General features: G+C 45.1%; 1 protein-coding gene across 5 annotated transcripts in view; it reads right to left on the bottom strand.

The window, feature by feature from the left end:
* Positions 1-866: 866 nt before the first annotated feature.
* Positions 867-22,293, bottom strand: part of WT1 (WT1 transcription factor) — a 45,979-nt gene continuing 24,552 nt past the window's right edge. For 2 of the 5 annotated variants that reach the window (XM_032283655.1, XM_032283657.1), the window contains 5 exons: positions 12,733-12,829; positions 8,972-9,122; positions 5,713-5,802; positions 5,030-5,113; positions 867-2,272 (listed from right to left, as the gene is read on the bottom strand). In XM_032283655.1, the coding sequence (XP_032139546.1) occupies positions 2,151-2,272; positions 5,030-5,113; positions 5,713-5,802; positions 8,972-9,122; positions 12,733-12,829 (544 nt within the window). In that variant the 3' untranslated portion in view covers positions 867-2,150. Of the gene's footprint in view, positions 2,273-5,020; positions 5,114-5,712; positions 5,803-8,971; positions 9,123-12,732; positions 12,830-13,279; positions 13,937-22,293 lie in introns of those variants that run through there. The other 3 variants (XM_032283658.1, XM_032283653.1, XM_032283656.1) reach the window with 3 other exon arrangements.

Here is a 22,293-nt window from a genome sequence, read left to right as displayed (position 1 = left end):
AGAACCAGAAAGAGAGTTTATAGTTTATAGATGATATAGATCTTTGCTTTCACACTCAGCTGCCCTGGAAAGGCTGAGCAGTTTTTAATCTGCTGAGCTGATTTACAGCAAGTATCCTTGTAAATTCAATTGTACTAGGTGTTCAGCCTATGCCCTCCCAGTGCTGCATCTGTGAACTTTTCAAAAGGATCAGTTATCACGAACATCTCTCTATTCTCTTTTTGCTAATCTGGAATAAGAAGTGATGCAATGATAACCTGATTAAAACAAACCTTAAAACATAATTCGTGGCCAGGTGCGGTGGCTCACGTCTGTAATCCCGGCATTTTGGGAGGCCGAGGTGGGCAGATCACAAGGTCAAGAGATCGAGACTATCCTGGCCAACACGGTGAAACCTCGTCTCCACTAAAAAATACAAAAAAATTACCTGGGCATGGTGGCATGCACCTGTAGTCCCAGCTACTTGGGAGGCTGAGGCAGGAGAATTGCTTGAACCCGGGAGGCAGTGAGGTTTCAGTGAGCCGAGATTGCACCACTGCACTCCAACCTGGCAACAGAGCAAGACTCTGCCTCAAAAAAACAAACGAACAACAACAAAAAACCATAATTCTCACCACACCATCCACAAACCCCATCCAACCACAGCACGAACACAATCACTCTGTAATGCAAGGGGAAGGCATTCTCCGCTGCTTCTAGGACAGGTAATTCCCTCCTGAAGTTTGACAGAGATAAATAAATTGTGGTCAGGACCTGGACAGACCCACTAGCAGCCATCGATGTTGGTGGCGTCCCCTCTTACCTGTTTAAAAGAGGCGCAGTGGCCTTGAGATTTGAACACAATACAGCTGATGGAATCTTGCCACTTTCCTTTTGAATAGACTTTAATTGAGAGCGAAGTGAAAAAATGCAGGTTACAATTTTAAGTGTTATCATCAATACCTTATAAGATCAACACCCAGTGACGCAGCTAGTACTTATACATTTCCTAATTTTAGTTGTCAAAGAGCAGATCATTATCAGACATATATTTACATAACAATTTCAAGCAACAGTAAATAATAAATTCCCTCACTTAAAAAACAAAACACAACACAACACACACACACACACGCACGCACGCACACACAACCACCTTTAAACAATGGATTTCCGCACCTAGTAAGTCTCATTTTTTTTCACAAATACTTGTAGACCCAAAGTTACTTAGGAAGAGTCTTATCAGTGGAGATCCTGGACCAGCCCCTATTTTCTTTTAAAGTCACTTTAATTTTTACAACCTGATGCCACATAACCAGCATGGTTTGTATACACTAAGGATACCCCCAATGAAGAAAATGAATTCCCCTTCATTTGTGTGAGATATGTACATCTATGAAGACACATATGGTTACCACTCAAAAGAGTCAAAAACATACAAAAAAAAATCTCAGATCTTCATAGTTTCTTAAGAGCAGTGTGCTAATGTTCACACTGAATTAACTGAATGGTAAAATTCTTTTCGATTTCTATACAGAGGTACTGGTTAGTTCTGATTCTTTCTTCAGCTGCTTGCAATGCATGAGCTTTAAAAGTTGCCTGGCAGAACCACAGCCTGCTTTCCAGGTTAGCAGCCTGCCTGACCTCGGGAATGTTAGACAAGACTCACCCCCGATGCCTTGCTCTCTGATTTATTTCTTGCTGTTGCTGTTAGTAAATGGAAACCATGACAAAGTTTACATTAGCAGACACACACACATGCCCTGGCCTATAAATATTCCATGATAGAAAATGGTACAATAATTCCATCCCCAGTGAAAACGAGCATAGAAAAAAGAAGGGAAGGGTCAGGGGGACATGATCAGCCATTGCTCTTCTTACAGTAGAAAATCCAGACCAAATGGCAATGGGCTTTTAACTAACCGGACACTGTTAGCTGCTTCTCCAGGGCCTGTGAGTCAACTAAAAGGAGGCAGAGCAGAGACCAACTCTTCCAGGCACACCTGTTAGTTTCCAGAAGCACTGGTATCTTGTCTTGGAAGTTGAATGAAGACAATCAGCTGAAGTTTCCTTCTTAGAGAGGTGAGTGAGGAGGAATGTGAGAGTCAGACTTGAAAGCAGTTCACACACTGTGCTGCCTGGGACACAGAACTGTCCCCGAAGGAGACCCCTCAAAGTGCCAGCTGGAGTTTGGTCATGTTTCTCTGATGCATGTTGTGATGGCGGACTAATTCATCTGAGCGGGCAAACTTTTTCTGACAACTTGGCCACCGACAGCTGAAGGGCTTTTCACCTGTTGACACAATTGCCAGTCAGAGACACTTGTAATGAAGAGACAGGCACAAGTTCAATTATCAAGGCCCGAGTGAAGTCATCACAAGGCACCCACTCTGAACTCCCCCAGCATTGCGTCCCTGAGCTAACCAACTGAGCTCTTTTCCCGGGCAGCCTTGAAACAGCAGCACCTCTGGGGGCTTTAAGGATCAAAATTTTGTAAAAAAATTATATTCTTAGGTCAGAAAACTTGGAAAATGGGAGACAAGGAATGAGTCAAGCTAGAGGAAATATCTGAGCAATTCCTAATTAAGGGGAAAAACGTTTGTTTCAGTCTCCGCTGATAGAATGTTTAACTGTGTAAATTTCTCGCTCTTGCCGAGTAAGTCGGGAACTGAGCTGAAATGGGCTGCAGAAGCCTCCAGGTCACCAACCTGGGTATTACTGAGTGATCACTGTCCAGGAATCTGAGCTGTGACTGGAGCTTTAACACTTCTCTCTGTGCAGATACTCTGGATGGGCTGGATACTTTAAAATAAATCACTGATACCAGTTTGCATGTTATGTATTGTTTTTCTCTTAAAGTGTTACTGAGAGCATATCCTGTTGTATGGAAGATTCTAGCTGGGGCGCAGTTCTTAAGATTTTTAATAAGCTTGCCAAAAGATTGAGGCTTCTCCACCCAAGGAGCCCTCAGACATTCCTTCCAAGCCTCCTTCTCATTAGCGACAATTACTAGTATTTATTTGATGGTTAACATATGCCAAGCCTTGTGCCGGGCGTCACATACACACACCCTAATGTAGTCCTTACAGCAGCCCGTAGGGGAAGAGTTATTATCCCCGCTCTACAGATGAGGTTGGACATCAATTGAGGGCAGATCCAGGCAGGACTCCAGGTCTGTCAAATTCCAGAGCCCATGCTCTTTCCTGTATCACACCTCCTAGGCTTAGCCATGGTGGAAAAGCAGCTATGGTTCCATCCTAGGGAAGAAGGCACAGGAGCCAATCCCTGTGTCACCTGACAGGTCTTCTCAGATACTGCAGGTCCCACTTGGCCTTCTCTGAGAACTACTGGTTTGGACAAGCATTGAGAAATGTCCCAGTGCGGTGTCCCAGGGTCAGATTGGGGGCCAATCAAATGTGGTATTAAACAGTCTGCTGGTGAAACAGGTCATGTCGCACATACTCGGGGTGTGTGGCAGCAGGGTGCAAGGGACTGTAACACTTTGCCACCAAATGGCGAACTCAGGACTAAGTCAAAGAAGCATCACAGGCACCTGAGGAAGGGAAGCAAGATCCCATCCCGCCAACCTTGGGGCATAGGTGCCTTGGCTGTCTCTGTAGGTGCAACCAGTTTGGGCTGAGTATCTGGGGCTGCCCAGGGGCTTGTGATGTCGTGTTTTCCTTCCCTGGTTGTTCCTCTGCTCTTCCTAGGCTGGCTCCCAAAGGCTGGCTCCTAATGAACAAATCCCAACCCTGTCTCTTGTCATCTTCATTCCTCTCAGTCTCTCCACGGTGTTCAGCTTTGGTGACTTTGACTCTCCACTTGCCTCTCTCTGCTCCCCGGACTGCAGAGTAAATGCCTGCTCTTTCTCCAATAAAGAAGCAAGTGAGACAAGGTGGGCTGGAAGCAGACAGAACTGGATTTGCTACTTACTAGCTTTGTGACTTTAGACAAGCCATTGAACTACTATTGCCTCAGTCTCCTCATCTGTAAGATGGGAATAAAACATGCCTACCTTACTTTTTTTGTTTTTTTTGAGACAGGGCCTTGCTCTGTCTTGGGCTGGAGTGCAGTGGTGGGATCACAGCGCACTGTAGCCTCAGCCTCCCAAGCAAAGCTCCAGTGATCCTGCTACCTTAGCCTCCCAAATAGCTGGGACTACAGGTGCACACCACCATCCCCAACTAATTTTTGTATTTTTTTGTAGAGACAGGTGCATACCATCATGCCCAACTAGTTTTTGTATTTTTTGTAGAGACAGGGTTTTGCCATGTTGCCCAGGATGGTCTTGATCTGCGGGGCTTAATCGATTCACCCACCTCAACCTCCCAAAGTGCTGAGATTACAGGTGTGAGCCACCACACCTGAGCCTACCTTACTCTACTTACAAGCATGTTGTGAAGACTTTGATAAGCTAAGCATTAACCCTCTTTCCAGAGATAGGAAACATGCAACAAAGGTGGTGCTATCTATATTATGAATCACACCAGCCTTGCAGAAAGCAAAAACCTTCAGCAGCCAGTGAATAAATGCCCTGTTCTCCTCTCTGTACTAGTATGAAGGAAATAATAACCACACACTGATTCTGGTCCAGCAGAAGCCAAGATCGCTCCCGGGGCATTAACTTTCAGCAGAGCGAGGACTCGGTTCTCGGAAAATAGTGTCATGAAACATGTGCTCTCAGAAGAGTAAATGTTTGGCTTTTGTTGCTAGAATTTCGGCTGCTTTTCTGTAAAGTTGATTATCATATCAAACGGAGTGATAAAATATGTGACGCAACAAACTGGAAACAGTAGGGACCTGGCTTCTCTCTTCATTTTCATTCTGCAAACTCCAGCCATTCTTTTCCCATCTTCCTCCTTCTCTGTATTTCCACCCTCCCCTTCTTTAAAAAATAGTATTATTTATTATTTAAAGATAGCCATGCACTATTCCTTCTCTCCACTGAGTCTGAGTCTTTCCCAGTCCCTCTCATCACAATTTCATTCCACAATAGTTTAAAAAAATAATGAAAAGTAAATGTGAAGAAAAGTTTACGCACTTGTTTTACCTGTATGAGTCCTGGTGTGGGTCTTCAGATGGTCAGACCGGGAGAACTTTCGCTGACAAGTTTTACACTGGAATGGTTTCACACCTAAATGGACAGAGAAGGTCTAGCCTCGGCCCTAACAACGCAGGGCGCAGCGAGGCCCATGAGGCTGACTTCTGGCAGCTGAAGGAGCCCGGCATTTCCAGCCACACCTGCAATGTTTGCATCTGTCTCGCCCTCAGATTTCCCAGACCCCAAGGCCCAGCGAGAATCACAGATTCTGCACAGTAACCTTCCAGGGCCCACTTCTGTCTTGGGAACAACAATTTCTTAACCACAGAGGTCCAGCTTCTCACCAGCTGCAAGATCTCAGCTGTGTCAGACACAGGAAAAGTGAATCACATGCTACAAATCGGATTCCGCTCTCCATCACCCTCATTCTTTGCCGATGCTCAGTGTATCATCAGCCCACTGCTAGTGGGATCTCACTGTTCTGTGGTTTGCAGGAGAAATGTAGGGTGTTTCCTTTTCTTTTTCTTTATTTAAAAGAAGGAAAATCTCCAGAGATTGTGGGGGGAAAAAGTACTGGAAAAACTAAACACATGGCTGACTCTCTCATTCAAGTTCAACAACAAAGAGAATGGTGAAATCAACGCTAGCCCAAGGGAACACAACTTCCAGCAATGAGAAGTGAACCTACAAACCTGTATGTCTCCTTTGGTGTCTTTTGAGCTGGTCTGAACGAGAAAACCTTCGCTCACAGTCCTTGAAGTCACACTGGTATGGTTTCTCACCTTGAGGAAGACACATATTCTGTTTGAAAATGATACTGGAAATGGGGATCTCTTTAAAGGCAACATCTCCTACTAGGACTGAGCAGATCTCAAAATGCCTAAGGCACTTTGCTGGAGTTTGTTAGGGTAAGATGATCCCTAACTTGCAAGTTAGAAATGATGGGAGCTCAGGGGCCAGAGGATTCTTCCCCAGGGCTCACATCCAGATCTGCCATTTAAAAAAGAATCGCTAGGTGAGGTGTGGTTTCTTCACTGTAAAATGGGTCCAACAATCCAACAACTTCAAAAGATTTATGACCTTCTTGTAAAGGGCTCAGCCCAGGGCCTAGCACAGGGGTGTGCAAAAAATATTAGCAGAGAATACATAGACAAACAGAAACCAAAATCTTTAACTCCCAGGCTGAATCTGAGGCAGAATTCTGGGATGCACATGCCTTGAGGTCAGCCTCATGAATTAAGTGCTTTATGTTCTATGGCCCAAAGATCTGGTGTTCTCTGCTACCGACTCCCTGTTCCTGAGTCAGGCAACATGGCTCCATGGTTGTGAGACCCTCGAGTTATACCAAAAGCCAAAGCATTGAGAAAGTTTTTGGTGTCCCCTTTATCCAAGACAAGTCAGCAGTGGGATTACCCAATCTCCTGTCTCAGAATGGAGAAGCCTTACCCCTGTTCTCACTACAGAAAGTTCAGCCAAACACTGGAAACTGAGCCCCAAGAGAAGTGAGCAACTCTAGGCCTTCCCACCTTCCTAGGAGAATCCTGAGTCACAGGCGTCTGGGATGAAAACAAGCCATTCCAGAATCAGTCAGGCCTTTCTGTGGCAGGGCGGCCCCCAGTTATCTTTCCAACCTCAAAACCTCTGCTATTTTCTTCATGAACATCTATTCCCTGCTATGCCAGAGCTCACATCTTGAAGTCCTCCTTGCATTCTGCTCACACTAAATGTCCTCCATCCCTGTCTCCACACTGAAAAGGCTCCTGTATGTGCCTCACAAATGCCACTTTGTCTGCAATGCCTGCTTGGACATTGCATGGTCCAATTCCCCTTCCTTTCCTCATTACAACATTTCTTCCAGGGTGTCTAATGTGGTGAGCTCTATCTGAGTCTACAATCCTTCCATGGGCTGGAAAATCCTAAGCGCTGGAGCCTTTTTATTTTTTTACTCAGAGACAAATTCTCTCTCTCTCTGCTGCCCTGACTGAAGCGCAGTCCTGCGAGCCTAGCTCACTGCAGCCTCCAAATCCTGGGCATAAGCGATACTCCCACCTCAGCCTCCTGAGTAGCTGGGCCTACAGGCACACACCAGCACACTTGGCTAAATTTTTTTAAATGTTTTTTGTAGAGACAGGGTCTCACTATATTGCCCAGGCTGGTCTTGAACCCCTTAAGCAATCCTCCTGCCTACACCTCCCAACGTCCTGGGATTACAGGTGTGAGCCACTACGCCTGGCCCCTTTCTTTATAGTTGTATCCAGCTTGGTGCCCGATGCTTCACCTCTGCGAGCTGGAGAAGACGATGCCCCTATTGAGTCTGATTTCCTCCCTTGTCTTTGAGCTTCTGCTCATCTCTTTCTCTGTCCAGGCTACCAGCCTTCACTGGTTAACCCAAGCCCTTCCTCCTCTGATAAACTTTCTCATATGACCCTAGTTCAAACTGGATACCCTCCAAACTCATCAGTACCTCCCGTTTCTGATTTAGTACATGACCGTGTACTCTCTTAGTCCCATTTCATTTGTGTATATCCTAGCTCCCAAACAAACCACGAACTCCTTGAGAAGGGGGATTATAACCTGGAGTTAAAAGGCAGGAGTTTTAGTCCTCTTTCTGCTATATTCCACCCTCTTAATAAATATTTTGTGAGTGAGGATTAAATGAAATATACATGTGGAGAACCTGATACAAATACAACATGCCCCTGGTCCTCTCCTCTTTAGCCTCAAAGTCTGTGGCCCACTGAGTGCAAACTCGAGTTTACACCAGAATTGCATCCTCCGTCCACTGTGAATTAGCAAAATCCAATGGTCTAAGGAAATCTGAATGCAGCTCACTTTTTTCTCCAGCTTCCAAACAGCAAAATCACCAGTAATAACACAATTGTAACAGTGATCCTAGCAGTAATGCTGTTTTTCGGTGGTGGAAAGGGCAGCACCAGCGCCTCTGTAGGAAAACCTGGGCTTCACCACACTCCCACACTCCCACCTAGTGCCCACAAGGCCCAGGGCAAACGTTCTGTGACATGGCTGTCCACATTCAAGGTGGCCAACACCAGACAATGCCAATTCTCTATTTCCCAGAAGCAGCCTCCTTGACCTGGGGGAAAATCCAGTTTCATTGGCATAGCTTCAAAAATCATCATCTCTCTCCCTTTCTTTTTTTTTTTTTTTTTTGGCAGCGTTTCACTCTGTCACCCAGGCTGGAGTACAGTGCTGCTATCTCAGCTCACTGCAACCTCCGTCTTCCGAGTTCAAGCAATTCTCCTGCCTCAGCCTCCCAAATAGCTGGGATTACAGGTGTGGGCCACAACACCTGGCTCGTTTTTGTATTTTTAGTAGAGACGGGGTTTCACCATGTTGGCCTGGCTGGTCTTGAACTCCTGACCTCAGTGATCCACCCACCTCAGCCTCCCAAAGTGCTGGGATTACAGGCGTGAGACCCTAAGCCTGGACTTCTTTTTTTAAGTGTATCACAAAAAAAAAAAAATCAAAGCAACAGTCAATGTTCCCCTTCCTGTCTAGGTGATTACTACTGACCCAAGCAGGTAAGTTTTCCTTTGGACTATCTCTTCCAAAATTTCACAGTGATCTTGGCCATCAATCTCCCAAAACCATCTGATGCTATATTCCCAGGCTAGTCCCTCTCTCTTTAGAAACGCTAATAGTATTCTAACGCCAACACAATTCCCACACAGGTCTCTAATTCTGTGGCACTTTCTCTCTACCACTCTGCTCTGCCCTTCTGGAAGACAGTTTGCTGACCTCTGTAATAAAGGATGGATAATCAGAATGCAAAATGGCCCCACAGCCTCCTTCCATCACCTGGATCAGACCTTTCAAAGGAGTGCTTACTTTCCCCATCCTGGAAATCACCTGTGTCCTTAGCAGTGTGCGAGCCTGGAAAAGGAGCTCTTGAACCATGTTTGCCCAAGGCTGGACAGTGGACACACTTACCAGTGTGCTTCCTGCTGTGCATCTGTAAGTGGGACAGCTTAAAATATCTCTTATTGCAGCCTGGGTAAGCACACATGAAGGGGCGTTTCTCACTGGTTTCAGATGCCGACCGCACAAGGGTCGGGGCTACTCCAGGCACGCGCCGCACATCCTGCAGGCAGACAGCAAGAGGAAAGGAGGCTTTAAGCCACATGTGAACATTCACGTAGGTCCTAAGGGAGCGTGAGCACTGGAATATATCCAAAGAAGGGATGGCAGGTCCAGACCTAAAACCACTCCCATTCGCACTCCAGATCCCCATGGCAGACATCACTAATGGATGCTAGATCAGGACATTCTACAATGCAGTGCTCTAAGACCATCACTACTGAGCAACCAGAAGTGGCTCTTGAGATGAAACCTGCATGGTATGGCTGTCCCAGAGCCTCTGCAAAAGAAATGCTGGTGCCTGGAAGAGCTCCCAATCCATTCTATCTCTCAGCTTCTCCTCTTGAGGTAGTGATGTCTGCAAGTCCAAAGTCCCAAAGTCTAACTGCTCCCTCCCACTTGGAGATATGGCCACATGACCTAGAGCCAATCAGCAAAGGGTGGGGACATCCTTATTAGAAAAAAGTGGGATAATGAATGAGCCGTAAACTTACCAGATCGTTCAAGTATAAGTAAATGACATGGAAGGAGGAGCCCCGGGATTTAGGGGTCCCATCTGTGAAGGGAAGCAAAACCCACCAGAGGGCCATGGTAAAGCCAGCACAATCTTTAACAGTGACACCAGAAAGCACTGGAAATTGTCTGCCTTCTGTGCACTGCACACATCCTTTGCAGGGTATCTGTTGCTCCCCTTTATCTTGTGGAAGTTCAGCCTGTGTGTTGTCTGTCTTCCAAGGATGGGAACTGGAGGAAAATAGAGAGGCAAGCTCCCCTTCCTCCTCTTGGGGTCAGTGAGTCAGAAACGGGAGCTGAGCAAGTGCCTGTGGCCACTAAATTCTCCTCATTTCTTTACAGTTGTGCAAATCAACCCCAAGTGCATGTGGGGGTAAGATGCTGACACAAGAGTGCATCCATGTTTTGGTTTTGTTTGTTCTTCAGATAGGATCTTATTCTGTTGCCCAGGCTGGAGTGCAATGGCATGATAAGGGCTCACTGCAGCCTCAACCTCCCGGGCTCAAGTAATCCTCCCACTTCAGCCTCCTAAATAGCTGGGATGACAGGTGAAAGCCATCACGCTCAGCTTTTTTTTTTTTTTTTGGTAGAGATGGGGTCTCCTTATGTTGCTCAGTCTTGTCTCAAACTCTCAAGGTCAAGGGATCTTCCCACCTTGGCCTCCCAGAGTGCTGGGATTACAGGCATCAGCCACTAGGCCTGGTCTAAAGTACATTCATGTTTTGTGCTAGAGACCTGGAACCACTTCTGAGCATAACCAACTCATTGCCCTGTGCATTTTCCACCCACCCATGCTTACGTTCTAGTCCCTATTCCACACTGCCCTGCACTGAAAGGTCACTTTCTTTTTTGGAAGAAAAATTGCCATATTGACATAGAACACAGCATTGATATTAATAGGCCACAGTGTCTCAGGGATAATGGTGGCATAAAATTAAATGGTGAGCTAGCTGTTGGGTTGGAATACTAAACACCTGTCCTGTCTGGAGTTGTTTAGAAGCCATAACAAGTGAACCTGACAAACTGGGCTTGGTGGGAAAGAAAGCAAAGGAAGCATTTTCCATTTCCATTCATTCATCCTAGAAGCAGTGCATGTGGGAAGAGGAGTTGTTAGTCTCAGCAAGGGTCCTGGTGAAGGATTCTGATGGTTTTTTTCAGGGAAGAGGCTTGATGTCTCCCCAAACCTTCATCAGATTTCTGTATTTCTGTAACCCTTGCCTTTATTCCTCTCCATTGGAAGACTTGGGAGTAGGGAGCACACTGTTCTCTCTTCATGACACTTCTGGAAACATTAATCAGAACATCTCAGAGCTACTTGCCCCACTTTTCATGTGGGGTCTGGCCCAGATACAATTTATTTCTAGGGTACTGACCATTCTGCGGAAGTATCACTGCAGTTACTCATGCTGCAGCCATGGATTGATGTTTATAAGCCATAAAAGAAACCCTTAGTAACTGCATGTGGTTCTGACCACCCAAAAAAGAGACTCTGCAGAGAAGGCAGACTAAAGGTCTATGGAGGTGGCAGACCAAACGTGTCTACTGAATTCTCCAAATCTTTTACCTTTTATTTTATTTTATTTTTTTTTTTTTTGAGACAGAGTCTCACTCTGTCACCCAGGACAGAGTGCAGTGTCGTGATCTCAGCTGACTGCAACCTCCGCCTCCCAGGTTCAAGCGATTCTCCAGCCTCAGCCTCCTAAGTAAGCTGAGACTACAGGCCTGTGCCACTATGCATGGCTACTTTTTTTGTATTTTTAGTAGAGATGGGGTTTCACCATGTTGACCAGGCTGGTCTTGAACTCCTGACCTCAGGTGATCTGCCTGCCTCAGCCTCCCAAAGTGCTGGGATTATAGGCATGAGCCACCGTGCCCAGCCTAAATAAATAAATAAATTTTAAAACCAATGTTTTAAAAATCCCAGTGCTGGGATTACAGGCATAAGCCACAGCGCCCAGCCAACTTTTACCTTTATACTTTACTTTCTTCGTGCTCCTTAGAGACTTCCCCCTCCCCTAAACTGTTCACCACTCTCTGCCTCACTAAGAAGCAGTATAATGAGGTAGTTATAAACAGGGGGTCTGAAGTCAGGTGAGACCTGTGTGATTAGTCTCGGCTCCACCATTTACTAGCTATGTGATTCCAGGTATATTATTCACCACCTCTGGGCTTCAGTTTCCCCATCCATGAAATGGAGAGGATAACAGTACCTACCTCATAGGGTGTATTGAAGATGAAATGAAGGGGGAAAGGCCGCATATAGACACGGAGAAACCTTACGTGCATATTGCTAAGAGAAAGAAGTCAGCCTGAAAAGGCTACATCTAATATGATTCCAACTATACGACATTCTGAAAAAAGACCAGTGATGGTTGAGAGGAGAAGATGGAGGAAAGAATAGTGGAGTAGAGGGAATTTTAAGGGCAGTGAAACTATTCTGTATGATACTAGAATAATAGGTACATGGCATTATGCATTTTTCAAAACCCATAGAACTGCACAATACAAAAAGTGAACCCTAATGTAAACTATGGGTTTTAGTTAATAATGTATCAATATTGGTTCATCAATTACAACAAATGAACCACATCAATACAAAACGGTACTAATAGGGTAAAGTCCACTTTTTCTAAAGTCTATGTATAAACCTTAGCACAATGCCTGGTATACAGAAAATGTCCAGCCATAGGCGGTACAGTTAGTGTTATTATCATCAACAACTGGCAAGATATGGGTCCTCCTGTGGGCATTCTTCGATGTAGAACAAATCTTAGAAGTCAAAAGTCCAGGAGGTTAATTCAAACCCAATTAGCTCAAATACAAAAGCTGCACAGCCCACCCTGGAGAAATCAAACGGAGCAGTAAAGGCAGAAAGGAAAGGATTCTGTGGGAGCATCTTGGGCTGCGTCAGGCAGGGGGCAGGCTCTCCGGGAGAGAACACAGCCATCTTTTCAGACCCAGGGGACCAGCAGGTGTCCCTGATGTTAAAGGAGCCTGCAATGAAGAAGAGGCTTGCCAGGGCCAAAGAGTCCATCAGTAAGGAACTAAAGGGCCGGCCACAGTGCAGGCCGCTTCCCGCTGGGGCCTCTCTGCGAGCTCACCTGAATGCCTCTGAAGACACCGTGCGTGTGGATTCTGTACTGGGCGCCGCAGAGGATGGGTGTGGTGTGGTTATCGCTCTCGTACCCTGTGCCGTGGCTGCAAACACAAAGAAGGAAAAAAAGGCTCAGGGTGGCTCACAGTCGCCATTTAGAAATGCTTATCTGCAATCGGGAGGGAATGGTTGTTTTCAAAACTCACAGAACAAAAATAGTTGGTTTTTGCCTCCCTCCAAGGGGCCACTTTAGGTGCAGGGTTCTGCGGGGGGCGGGGCCGCTGGACCCTTGGGCCGCCACCTCGCAGCCCCCCCTCACCCTCCGATTCGAAGGCGTGCACCGTCCGGGTCTCGCTCAGACATGCCGGAGAAAGCCACAGTGGCAGGGCTTCATCCTTGGCAAGTTGTTTACCATCTGAACGGCAGGGCTGACAGCTGCAATATCTCAGGAATGAGCAGAATGCCTCCAGCTTCACGTTAAGTGCACTGAATTTTTGTCCGCACCTCATGACTCAGTTTTTACCAGATAGCACCAAAAAAGTGATGACACTTACAAGAAGAGATGTCGCGTCCTCAGAAGTGGGGATTACACATCAGTGGCCCCACTCTGCTTAAACAACAGGTCAGTTTTCCAGATCAACTTAACTCTTGGTAGCCAGCCTGCGCCCTAGGTGGAGGCACTGGAGAATCTTCCTCCAGCATTCGACTGACTAGTCCCCTCACTGGTGCTCAGGTTAACCTTGGACTACGTAGGAAGACCCGAAAGATGTGCAATGCTGAAAAGGACAACTTGGAAGGGGCGGATGTTCTGCTCTAAAATTATTCTCTCCGTGAGATACTACGCTGCTATCTGCTCTACAGTGATTTCACTTCCAGATGAGTCAGACGGAGGTTTCTCACCCACACCAGCAGCACATTAGAATCACATCTAGAAGCACTGAGGAGAGCTCTCATCAAATAGCTCTGTAAAATGATGCAGCTGCTTTGCAAAATATCTGGCAGTTCCTCAAAAGGTTAAACATAAATTTAACGTATGACCCAGAAATCTCATTCTGCGGTATATTCCCAAGAGAAATGAAAACAAATGTCCACACAAAAACTTGTATACATTGTGCATTGGCAGCATTATTCCTAAGAGCCAAAAAGTAGAATCAACCCAGATGTCCATCAACGGATGAATGGATAAACCAAAGAGAGAGTATCTTCATAATGATGGAATATTATTCAGCAATAAAAAGGAACAAAGTACCAATACATGCTACATATCGCAGCATGAACCTTTATTTAAAGGATGAACCTTTAAAATATCATGCTAAGTAAAATAAGCCACTCACAAAAGGCATTTCTATGAAATGTGCAGAATAAGCAAATCTATAGGGACAGAAACTAGATTAGTGGTTGGGTAACTTGAACTGGGGGAGTTAAGAAGACATGGAAAATGACTGCTGAAAATGTCCTGAAATTGTGGTAATGGTCATACACTGTGAATATACTAAAAACCATTGCATTGTACGCTCTAAATGGATGACTCATACAGTCCATGAAATCCATAAATCTGCTTTGGAGGGGGTGTGGGAGGGATGCATGTTTGTTTGTTTATGTATTTATTTTGAGAAGGTGTCTCACTCTATCACTCAGGCTGGAGTACAGTGGTGCAATCTCAGCTCACTGCAACCTCCGCCTCCCAGGTTCGAGCAATTCTCATGCCTCAGCCTACAGAGTAGCTGGGATTACAGGCACACATCACCATGCCTGGCTCATTTTTGTATTTTTAGTAGAGGCAAGGTTTCGTTATGTTGGCCAGGCTGGTCTCAAACTCCTGACCTCAGGTGATCAGCCCATCTCAGCCTCCCAAAATGCTGGGATTACAGGTGTGAGCCACCGTGCCCAGCTGCATTAGCATTTTTTAAAGTCTCCAGGTGGGATTAACTGGCTGTCAGCACTGAGAATTCTATTCTCTGCCTCCATTACTCTAGCAGTTGGTTCCAGGGGTCTTGGGCAGGGAGGCAGGTAAACTGGTGGGTGAATTAGCCCACTCCATCTAATGGGGTGTGGGGAAGCCTGGAGCCGACTCAGCACTCACTCAGAGGAGAGAGAGTTCCTGGAAGGGAAGAGTTGCCAGGACAACTGAAATGTTCACACCCCACTAGGGCCACAGGAGCTGTGGGGTTTTACATTTACTTCTGGCTCCAAGCATTTTAGAAAGAACTGCCTGCCCCTGTAACCTACCATACCTTCTCTGCACATCCTTCAAGTGATTTTTCACATATCTGCGGGCAGGGGGAATGTCTCAAAGAACTAACCCCAGGGTCAAACATGCAAAAGTTGGGCAGAAACGCCAAACCCAAAGAACATATGCCCTTCTGGCCTTTAGACTGTGTTTGCCAGGAGAAAGAGGCTGTGTCTGCCTTTCTTACAATTACTTCGTACAGACAGTGGGAAAGTGAGAGGTGCTGACAATGGTCATGTGGCGGCAGAAAGACGGCAGGACCACAATGGTGCCATGCTGCTGCCAGAACATTTTGCCTCCAAGGCTGTGAAGAGAAGCTGCCTTTGCTTGCTTCAGTCATCTGTATGGAGCCAAAATGTGACTTACACATTTTCTTTTTTTTTTTCAGAACTTGCTCTGTTGCCCAGGCTGGAGTGTAATGGTGCGATCATAGCTCACTGCAGCCATGAACTCCCAGGTTCAAGTGTTCCTCCTGCTTCCATCTCCCGAAGAGCTGGGACTATAGGTGCCCCCCACCATGCCCAGCTGTTTTGATTTTTATCTTTGTAGAAATAGAGTCTGGCTATGTCCTTCACAGGATGGTGTCAAACTCCAGGGCTCAAGCGATTCTCCCACATCAGCCTCCCAAAGTGCCCGGATCACAGGAGTGAGCCACTGCCCCCAGCCTACTTTCCACATTTTCTAGGGCTAAAGGACTTCTAGGAACACGACATTAAAGTTCTGCCATCAAAGGGTAAAATTCGAAATCTGTCTTGACAGCTAAGCTCTGGGTGTTAGCTGGGTTCCCGGAGGGCGGGGGCACGGGAACAGACTTTCCTGAAGACAACTGTCTCCTGAAATGAAGTGTCGTGATGCTCAAAGGAAACAGCAATCCTCACAGCCAGATGCAAACCACAAACAAAAGAAGCAACAAGACTGTACCTGCCGAATACGCCAGTAGATTCTCCTACCAGGTGCATGAAGAAAAACAGCCAGGCCCCTGCCTATGGGGACTTGGGTCCCCAAAAGACAAACACACCAGTGCAATTCCACCTGTGGAAACCTGCAGCTCAGCACTTCCCAATGTGGTGTGTCCAGAACACCAAGTACAACTTACTGACATTTGATATGGTAACAATTCTCTCTAAATAAGCTTTAAAAAAGCAACTCAGTGGTCTGGGAACCATAGGCTAAGAGAGATAGAAAGGACCTAGAAAGGCCATCTATACCACCCCCATTCAAAGCAGAAATCTCTTCAAGCTCATGCCCAACAATTGATCAACATGACTGGTGACTAGTTTTCAAGAGAGCCCATTCCATTTTAGGAGAGCTTTAAAAACAAGCTGAAATCCTCCTTCTCGTTTCTGCCTTCAGGAGAACCACTGAGTGATTCCTGTTTTACAGTGATCTGTGTGTATCTCCTCTGCCCCATGGTAAACTTGGACTTGAGTACAAAGACTCCTTGCTCCTCTCTGCATCCTCTAAACTCAGTGACTGAGGCTGGGTGCAGTGTCTCACGCCTGTAATCCCAGTGCTTTGGGATGCTGAGATGGGTGGGTTACCTGAGGTCAGGAGTTCAAGACCAGCCTGGCCAACATGGCAAAACTCATCTCTACGAAAATACAAAAATTAGCTGGGCATGGTGGCACACACCTGTAATCCCATCTACTTGGGAGGCTGAGGCAGGAGAATCGCTTGAACCCGGGAGGCAGAGGTTGCAGTGAGCCAAGATTGCACCACTGCACTACAGGCTGAGTGACAGAGCAGGACTCCATCTCAAAAAAAAAAAAAAAAAGATTTCAAACAGTGTTCATGTTTTTCTGTTTTGTTTCCTAGTAGACTTCCTTTTGAGACGTAAGATACTTGACCCTGCTGAATGACAGGGAAAAGGGATTTGATGAGTCCTTGGCCAACATATTCAAGAAGATCACAGGAATTAACAGCAAAGTGTCATGAGGGTGGCTATGGTTCCAAGTGGAGAAAAGAACGGTGGGTCTGGGGCAGGCAGGTAAAGATGTGGGAGAGGAAGTTCAGAGTAAGGTGACTGCCCCTCCTGTCCCGCCACAGAAGCCACTCTGTGCTAGAAGCCACTCTCCAGCTTAACAAAGATACTTTAGACAACAGTTCCTTTATTGTTCAACCAAGCACAAATCATCCATTTATGTATTTAGTCCATCATTCCCCATCTTGTCTACAAGAACATCAAAAACATCAAATATGTTTTTGCAATGAAGAGCCACTATATTAGTAAACTTCCACTCTATTGGACTGGTAATTCTACTCAAAAAGAAATGGACTTGGGCACGTGTCTTGCCTATCACTAACCAACCTTGGTAATGATCTCCGTTTTCTCCCCAGCTTGTTCTCAAAGATCTAGCTTAATAACTTTCTCAATAATTCATGTTAACTCTGTGGTTTCCAGAATCCACCGGTTTTTTTTTTTTCCCTACTTAAAAAGAAGACATATATCTGTCTCAACTCTTCAGTCACCTCTCTTATTCTCCATGAATTTCCAGATTATTGGATAGGAGGCAGTTATTTTATGTGTTTGCTAAATTGGTCAGAATATGGATTTGACTCTCTTAATTTAAAACAGAGCCACAGACTCAAATATTCCTACAGGGTCCAAGTAAGACAAGTAAAATGAAGAAGGCCCTAAAGAATGAGATGGCACTGGACTCGCAGGGACGGCCACCCTGGCCATACCACCCTTTGACCAACAGAGGCAGGCACAACTCAGCTCTCCCAGCCAATGACTGTAAACAATCCAGCATTGCTGTATCTTTCCATTCTCAACAAAAAGTAGGAAATCTGGACTTTTTTGAGAGCACCTGAGTTATAAGTTCTTGCAAATAACTGAAATTATAAGAATCACTGTCAGGTCAAATAAAACACACATCCAGCCCAAGGGCCACCAAGCTGCAACTTATTGTATGCATCTCATGAGCCTGGTGATTGAGATCAATAAAATTCATGTTTTTTTAAAGCCATATGGGTGTCTCACGCCTATAATCCCAGCACTTTTGGGAGGCCAAGGCAGGAGGATCACTTAAGCCCCAAGAGTTCAGACCAGCCTGGGTAAGACTCTGTCTCTACAAAAAAAAAAAAAAAAAAAATGCTGAATGTGGTGGTGCATACCTATAGTCCCAGCTATTTGGGAGGCTAAAGTGGGAAGATCACTTGTGCCTAGGAGTTCAAGGCTGCAGTGAGCTATGATGGCATCACTGTCTGTACTCCCGCCTGGGTGACAAGAGTGAGACCCTGTCTGTAAAAAAAAAGTATCTATATATTTTATATACATATATGTTATAATATATTCATAAATGTATAAAATATGTTGAATATATAAATATATATATAGAATATATACTTATACATAAATATATATTTTTTCCAATCCTTAGCAGAACCCAAGGAGTCATTCATTAAGTTGTATCACCTTACACAAATGAAATTACTTCCCACAGACCACTACGGTCCATGACCTGGGGGTTGGGGACCTCCGGTATAAAGAAAGCACAAGGCTAACTGATAGAAATAGCTGCTTATGCGCAACAGAGCATGATTTTTACCCCACTCAAAAAAAAATTTTTCTTTCTATTGAACTGGGAAAATAAACTAAGCAGAAGCAGTTATCAGCAGAGCACTTTGTGGCTTCACTTCTGGCAGTGGCCTGGACTGTATATTTTCCTGAACAGCTTTAAAATGCATAAAAATGTATCCTGAGAAAGTTTGCTTTTCCTAGACAGCTTTAAAATGCATAAACATGGCCGGGCACAATGGTTCACGCCTGTACAGCACTTTGGGAGGCCGAGAGGGGCGGATCACCTGAGGTCAGGAGTTCAAGACCAGCCTGGCCAACATAGTGAAACCCCATCTCTATGAAAATACAAAAATTAGCAGGGCAAAGTGGTGGATGCCTGTAATTCCAGCTACTCAGGAGGCTGAGGCAGGAGAACCACTTGAGTCCAGGAGGCAGAGGTTGCAGTGAGCTGAAATTGCACCACTGCACTCCAGCCTGGGTGACAGAGCGAGACTGTGTCTCAAAAACAAACACACACACACACAAAAAAATGCATAAATACTTTTCTTAAAAGTTTGCAAAATGACAAAAATGTCCCTCATATAACACAAATTATGAGGCCTCTTCACACTAAAAACGTGTACACTGAGGTTTGGCCCAGGAGAAAAAAACAAAAAACAAAACACTTAACATTGCAAGAGTGGCTTCTTTAGAAATGATTAACTTTGATATTCCACAGGCACATGAAGATTAATAAAAAGGAATTGAGGTTTTACAGATGAGGAAAACCAGAGCCACCCTGAAATCCCTTATCAACAGAAGAGTTAAAGAGAGAAAAGAAAAAGAGCCTTTGGAAGGCAATTAGCATTCATATGAATATTCAAAAAGGGGGAACTTCGGCCTGTCATTTCTCTCTCCCACCTCTAGTTATTGGCCAGGCAGGCATCTCCCCATCTTCACCTCTGTCTTCTCCCCTCTGCAGAGTTAATCAGATTGAAGGGAAGCACCTGGGGACATTCAAACTCTTCTGTCTCCAAAACATGGAATTTACCCGTCAACCCCTCTTCTCTCCCCACCCTTGATACTCAGGGCTCATACATGAGATGCTGAAATGCCTGATTCTTTTCAGTGTTGACAATAAACCCCGCTGCAAGCCTTGAGAACCATCACTCCCTTGTTTAGTGTGACACTTTCTGAGGAACAAGAACAAAGGATCTGTGCTAAGAAATTGTGCTTCCTTAAAGTTTAAACACAAGAGAGGAGGCTGAACACAGTGCCATTCATCAGCTACATTTACAGAGAGAAAGAAAGAAAGGAAAAGGAAGGAAGGAAGGAAGGAAGGAAGGAAGGAAGGAAGGAAGGAAGGAAGGGAGAGGGAAAGGAAGAAAGAAAGAAAGAAGAAATAAAGAAAAAAGAAAAGAAAGAAAGAAAGAAAAGAGAAAGAGAAAGAAAGAAGAAAGAAAGAGAAAGAAAGAAAAAGAAAGAAAGAGAGGAAAAAAAACACAAATCAAATCAAGCCTCTAGGAAATACAGGGGAGGCCAGGCACTGTGGCTCATGCCTGTGATTCCAGCACTTTGGAAGGCTGAGGCAGGTGGATCACTTGAGTCAGGAGTTTGAGACCAGCCTGGTCAACATGGTGAAACCTCACCTCTACTAAAAATACAAAAATCAGCTGGGTGTGGTGGCATGAGCCTGTAATCCCAGATACTTAGGGGCTGAGGCAGGAGAATCACTTGAATCAGGGAGTCAGAGGTTGCAGTGAGCCAAGATCACGCCATTGCACTCTAGCCTGGCGACAGAGTGAGAACCCATCTCAAAAAAAAAAAAATACAAAAATACAAAAATTAGCCCAGGCGTGCTGGCACATGCCCATAATCTCAGCTACTTGGTAGGCTGAGGCATGAGAATTGCTTGAACCCGGGAGGCAGAGGTTGCAGTGAGCTGAGATCATGTCACTGTCCTCCAGCCTGGCAAGACAGAGAGATAGAGGGAGAGAGAGGGAGGAAGGCAGAGAGGGAGGGAGGAGGGAGGGAGGGAGGGAAAGAACAAAAGAGAGAGAGAGGAAGAAAGAGAAGGATCAGAAAAAAAGAAATACAGGGAGAGAGGCCCAAGTTTAAAAGACTAAGATGAAGCAATCTGCCAAATCCAGATTGTGGGATATTCTACCAGACAGCTGACCTGCTATTTCCACCAATAGCCTGAGAAGAAAAGGGAGGAGGGGGCTGTTATAAACTAGACCTAGGAGAGGACAACTACCAAATAAAACAAAACGCAACAAAACAATAAATCTCTGCATGAATACTGTACTCATCGTGTACTCATATGAACCAGAGATTGCTGGACTTGAATTAATCAGCCCTAGGGGACTCAGGGCCAAAAGATCCAGGAGCATTCCCTAGGAATTCTCAGTGGTTATGGCAGAATGCTCAGGTTTAACACTTTACTCAGTGAATATCCAATTTCCCGGTAGCCACAGTAATTTCAAAAGTCACTTTCATGTCCACTTATCAGATCTTATTTGGGGAATGGACACTGGGTTATCCACACTTAGAGCTGGTGGCAACCTGGCACAGATGCCACTAGATCAACATAAATATTATTTTACTCTTTAAGTGTGACGTGCTCCATCTCTTTATTTAAGAAAGTAAAATTTTTAAAATACCAGAAATAATTAAATAGTTTTAAACACTTGGGATGGGAAAAAGCTAAGCATGATCCAAAAGTCAAAAACTTGAAACTATGAGACAAAAACTTATTATTTTTACCATAAAATAGATCGGACAGAAAACAACCTATTAACAGAATTAAAGTACAAACCAGAGAAAATATTTTCATTACATATGACAAGCAAAATAACTCTTATAAAGAAAGAACTCTTTTTCTTTATTATTATTTTTTTTTTAGAGAGATGGTCTCACTCTGTTGCCCAGACTGGAGTACAGTGGCATCATCATAGCTCACTGCAGCCTTGAACTCCTGGGCCCAAGAAATCTTCCCACCTCAGCCTCCCAATTAGCTGAGACTACAGGCATGCCATCATGCCCAGCTAATTTTTTAATTTTTTTGTTTTCTGTAGAGATGAGATCTTGCTATGTTGACCAGGCTGCTCTTGAATTTCTGTCTCAGCCTCCCAAAGTGCTGGGATTACAAGCATAAGCCACCAAGCCCGGCAGAAATAATTCACAAATTAATATTGTTACTGGATGAACTATCCCAGCTTCTAGCTAAAGCCAGCCCCACCAACTTATCTACGGAGCCCCTTCTCTCCCAATCCTTCAAGGACACTGTTTCAGTGATTCTGTCCCCTCCCATCCACCATTTTTTTCCTCCTCTTTTTTTTCTTTTCTTTTTTTCTTTTTATTTTTGGAGACAGGGATTTGCTCTGTTGCCCACACTAGAGTACAGTGGCATGATCTTGGCTCTGCAACCTCCAACTCCCGGGTTCAGGCAAATCTCCTAAAATTACAGGCATGTGCCACCATGCTCAGCTAATTTTTGCATTTTTGCAGAGACAGGGTTTCACCATGTTGGCCAGGCTGGTTTCAAACTCCTGACCTCAAGTAATCCACCGACCTCAGCCTTCCAAAGTGCTGCGATTACCGGCTTGAGCCACCACGCCTGGCCCATCTTTTCCTCCTCTTGGTCATCTCATCAGCAAACAAACATACAGATACTACTATCTAAAGATAAGTAACTAACTAAATAAAAACAGAACAATTTAAAACAAAAACACCCCTTTTCCCGATCTTCCTCCCCAGCCAGAGCCCCATTTTTTTGTCCCCTTTTGCAGCAGAATTCCATGAAAGCGTGATCTTTCTGTCTCCAGTTCACCTCC

The sequence above is a fragment of the Sapajus apella genome, unplaced genomic scaffold (assembly GCF_009761245.1).
Source record: "Sapajus apella isolate SASKATOON/1434 unplaced genomic scaffold, GSC_monkey_1.0 scaffold14, whole genome shotgun sequence".
Taxonomy (NCBI): Eukaryota; Metazoa; Chordata; class Mammalia; order Primates; family Cebidae; genus Sapajus; species Sapajus apella.
Note: the sequence above shows the minus strand (reverse complement) of the source record. Positions and strands in the feature narration are given on the sequence as shown.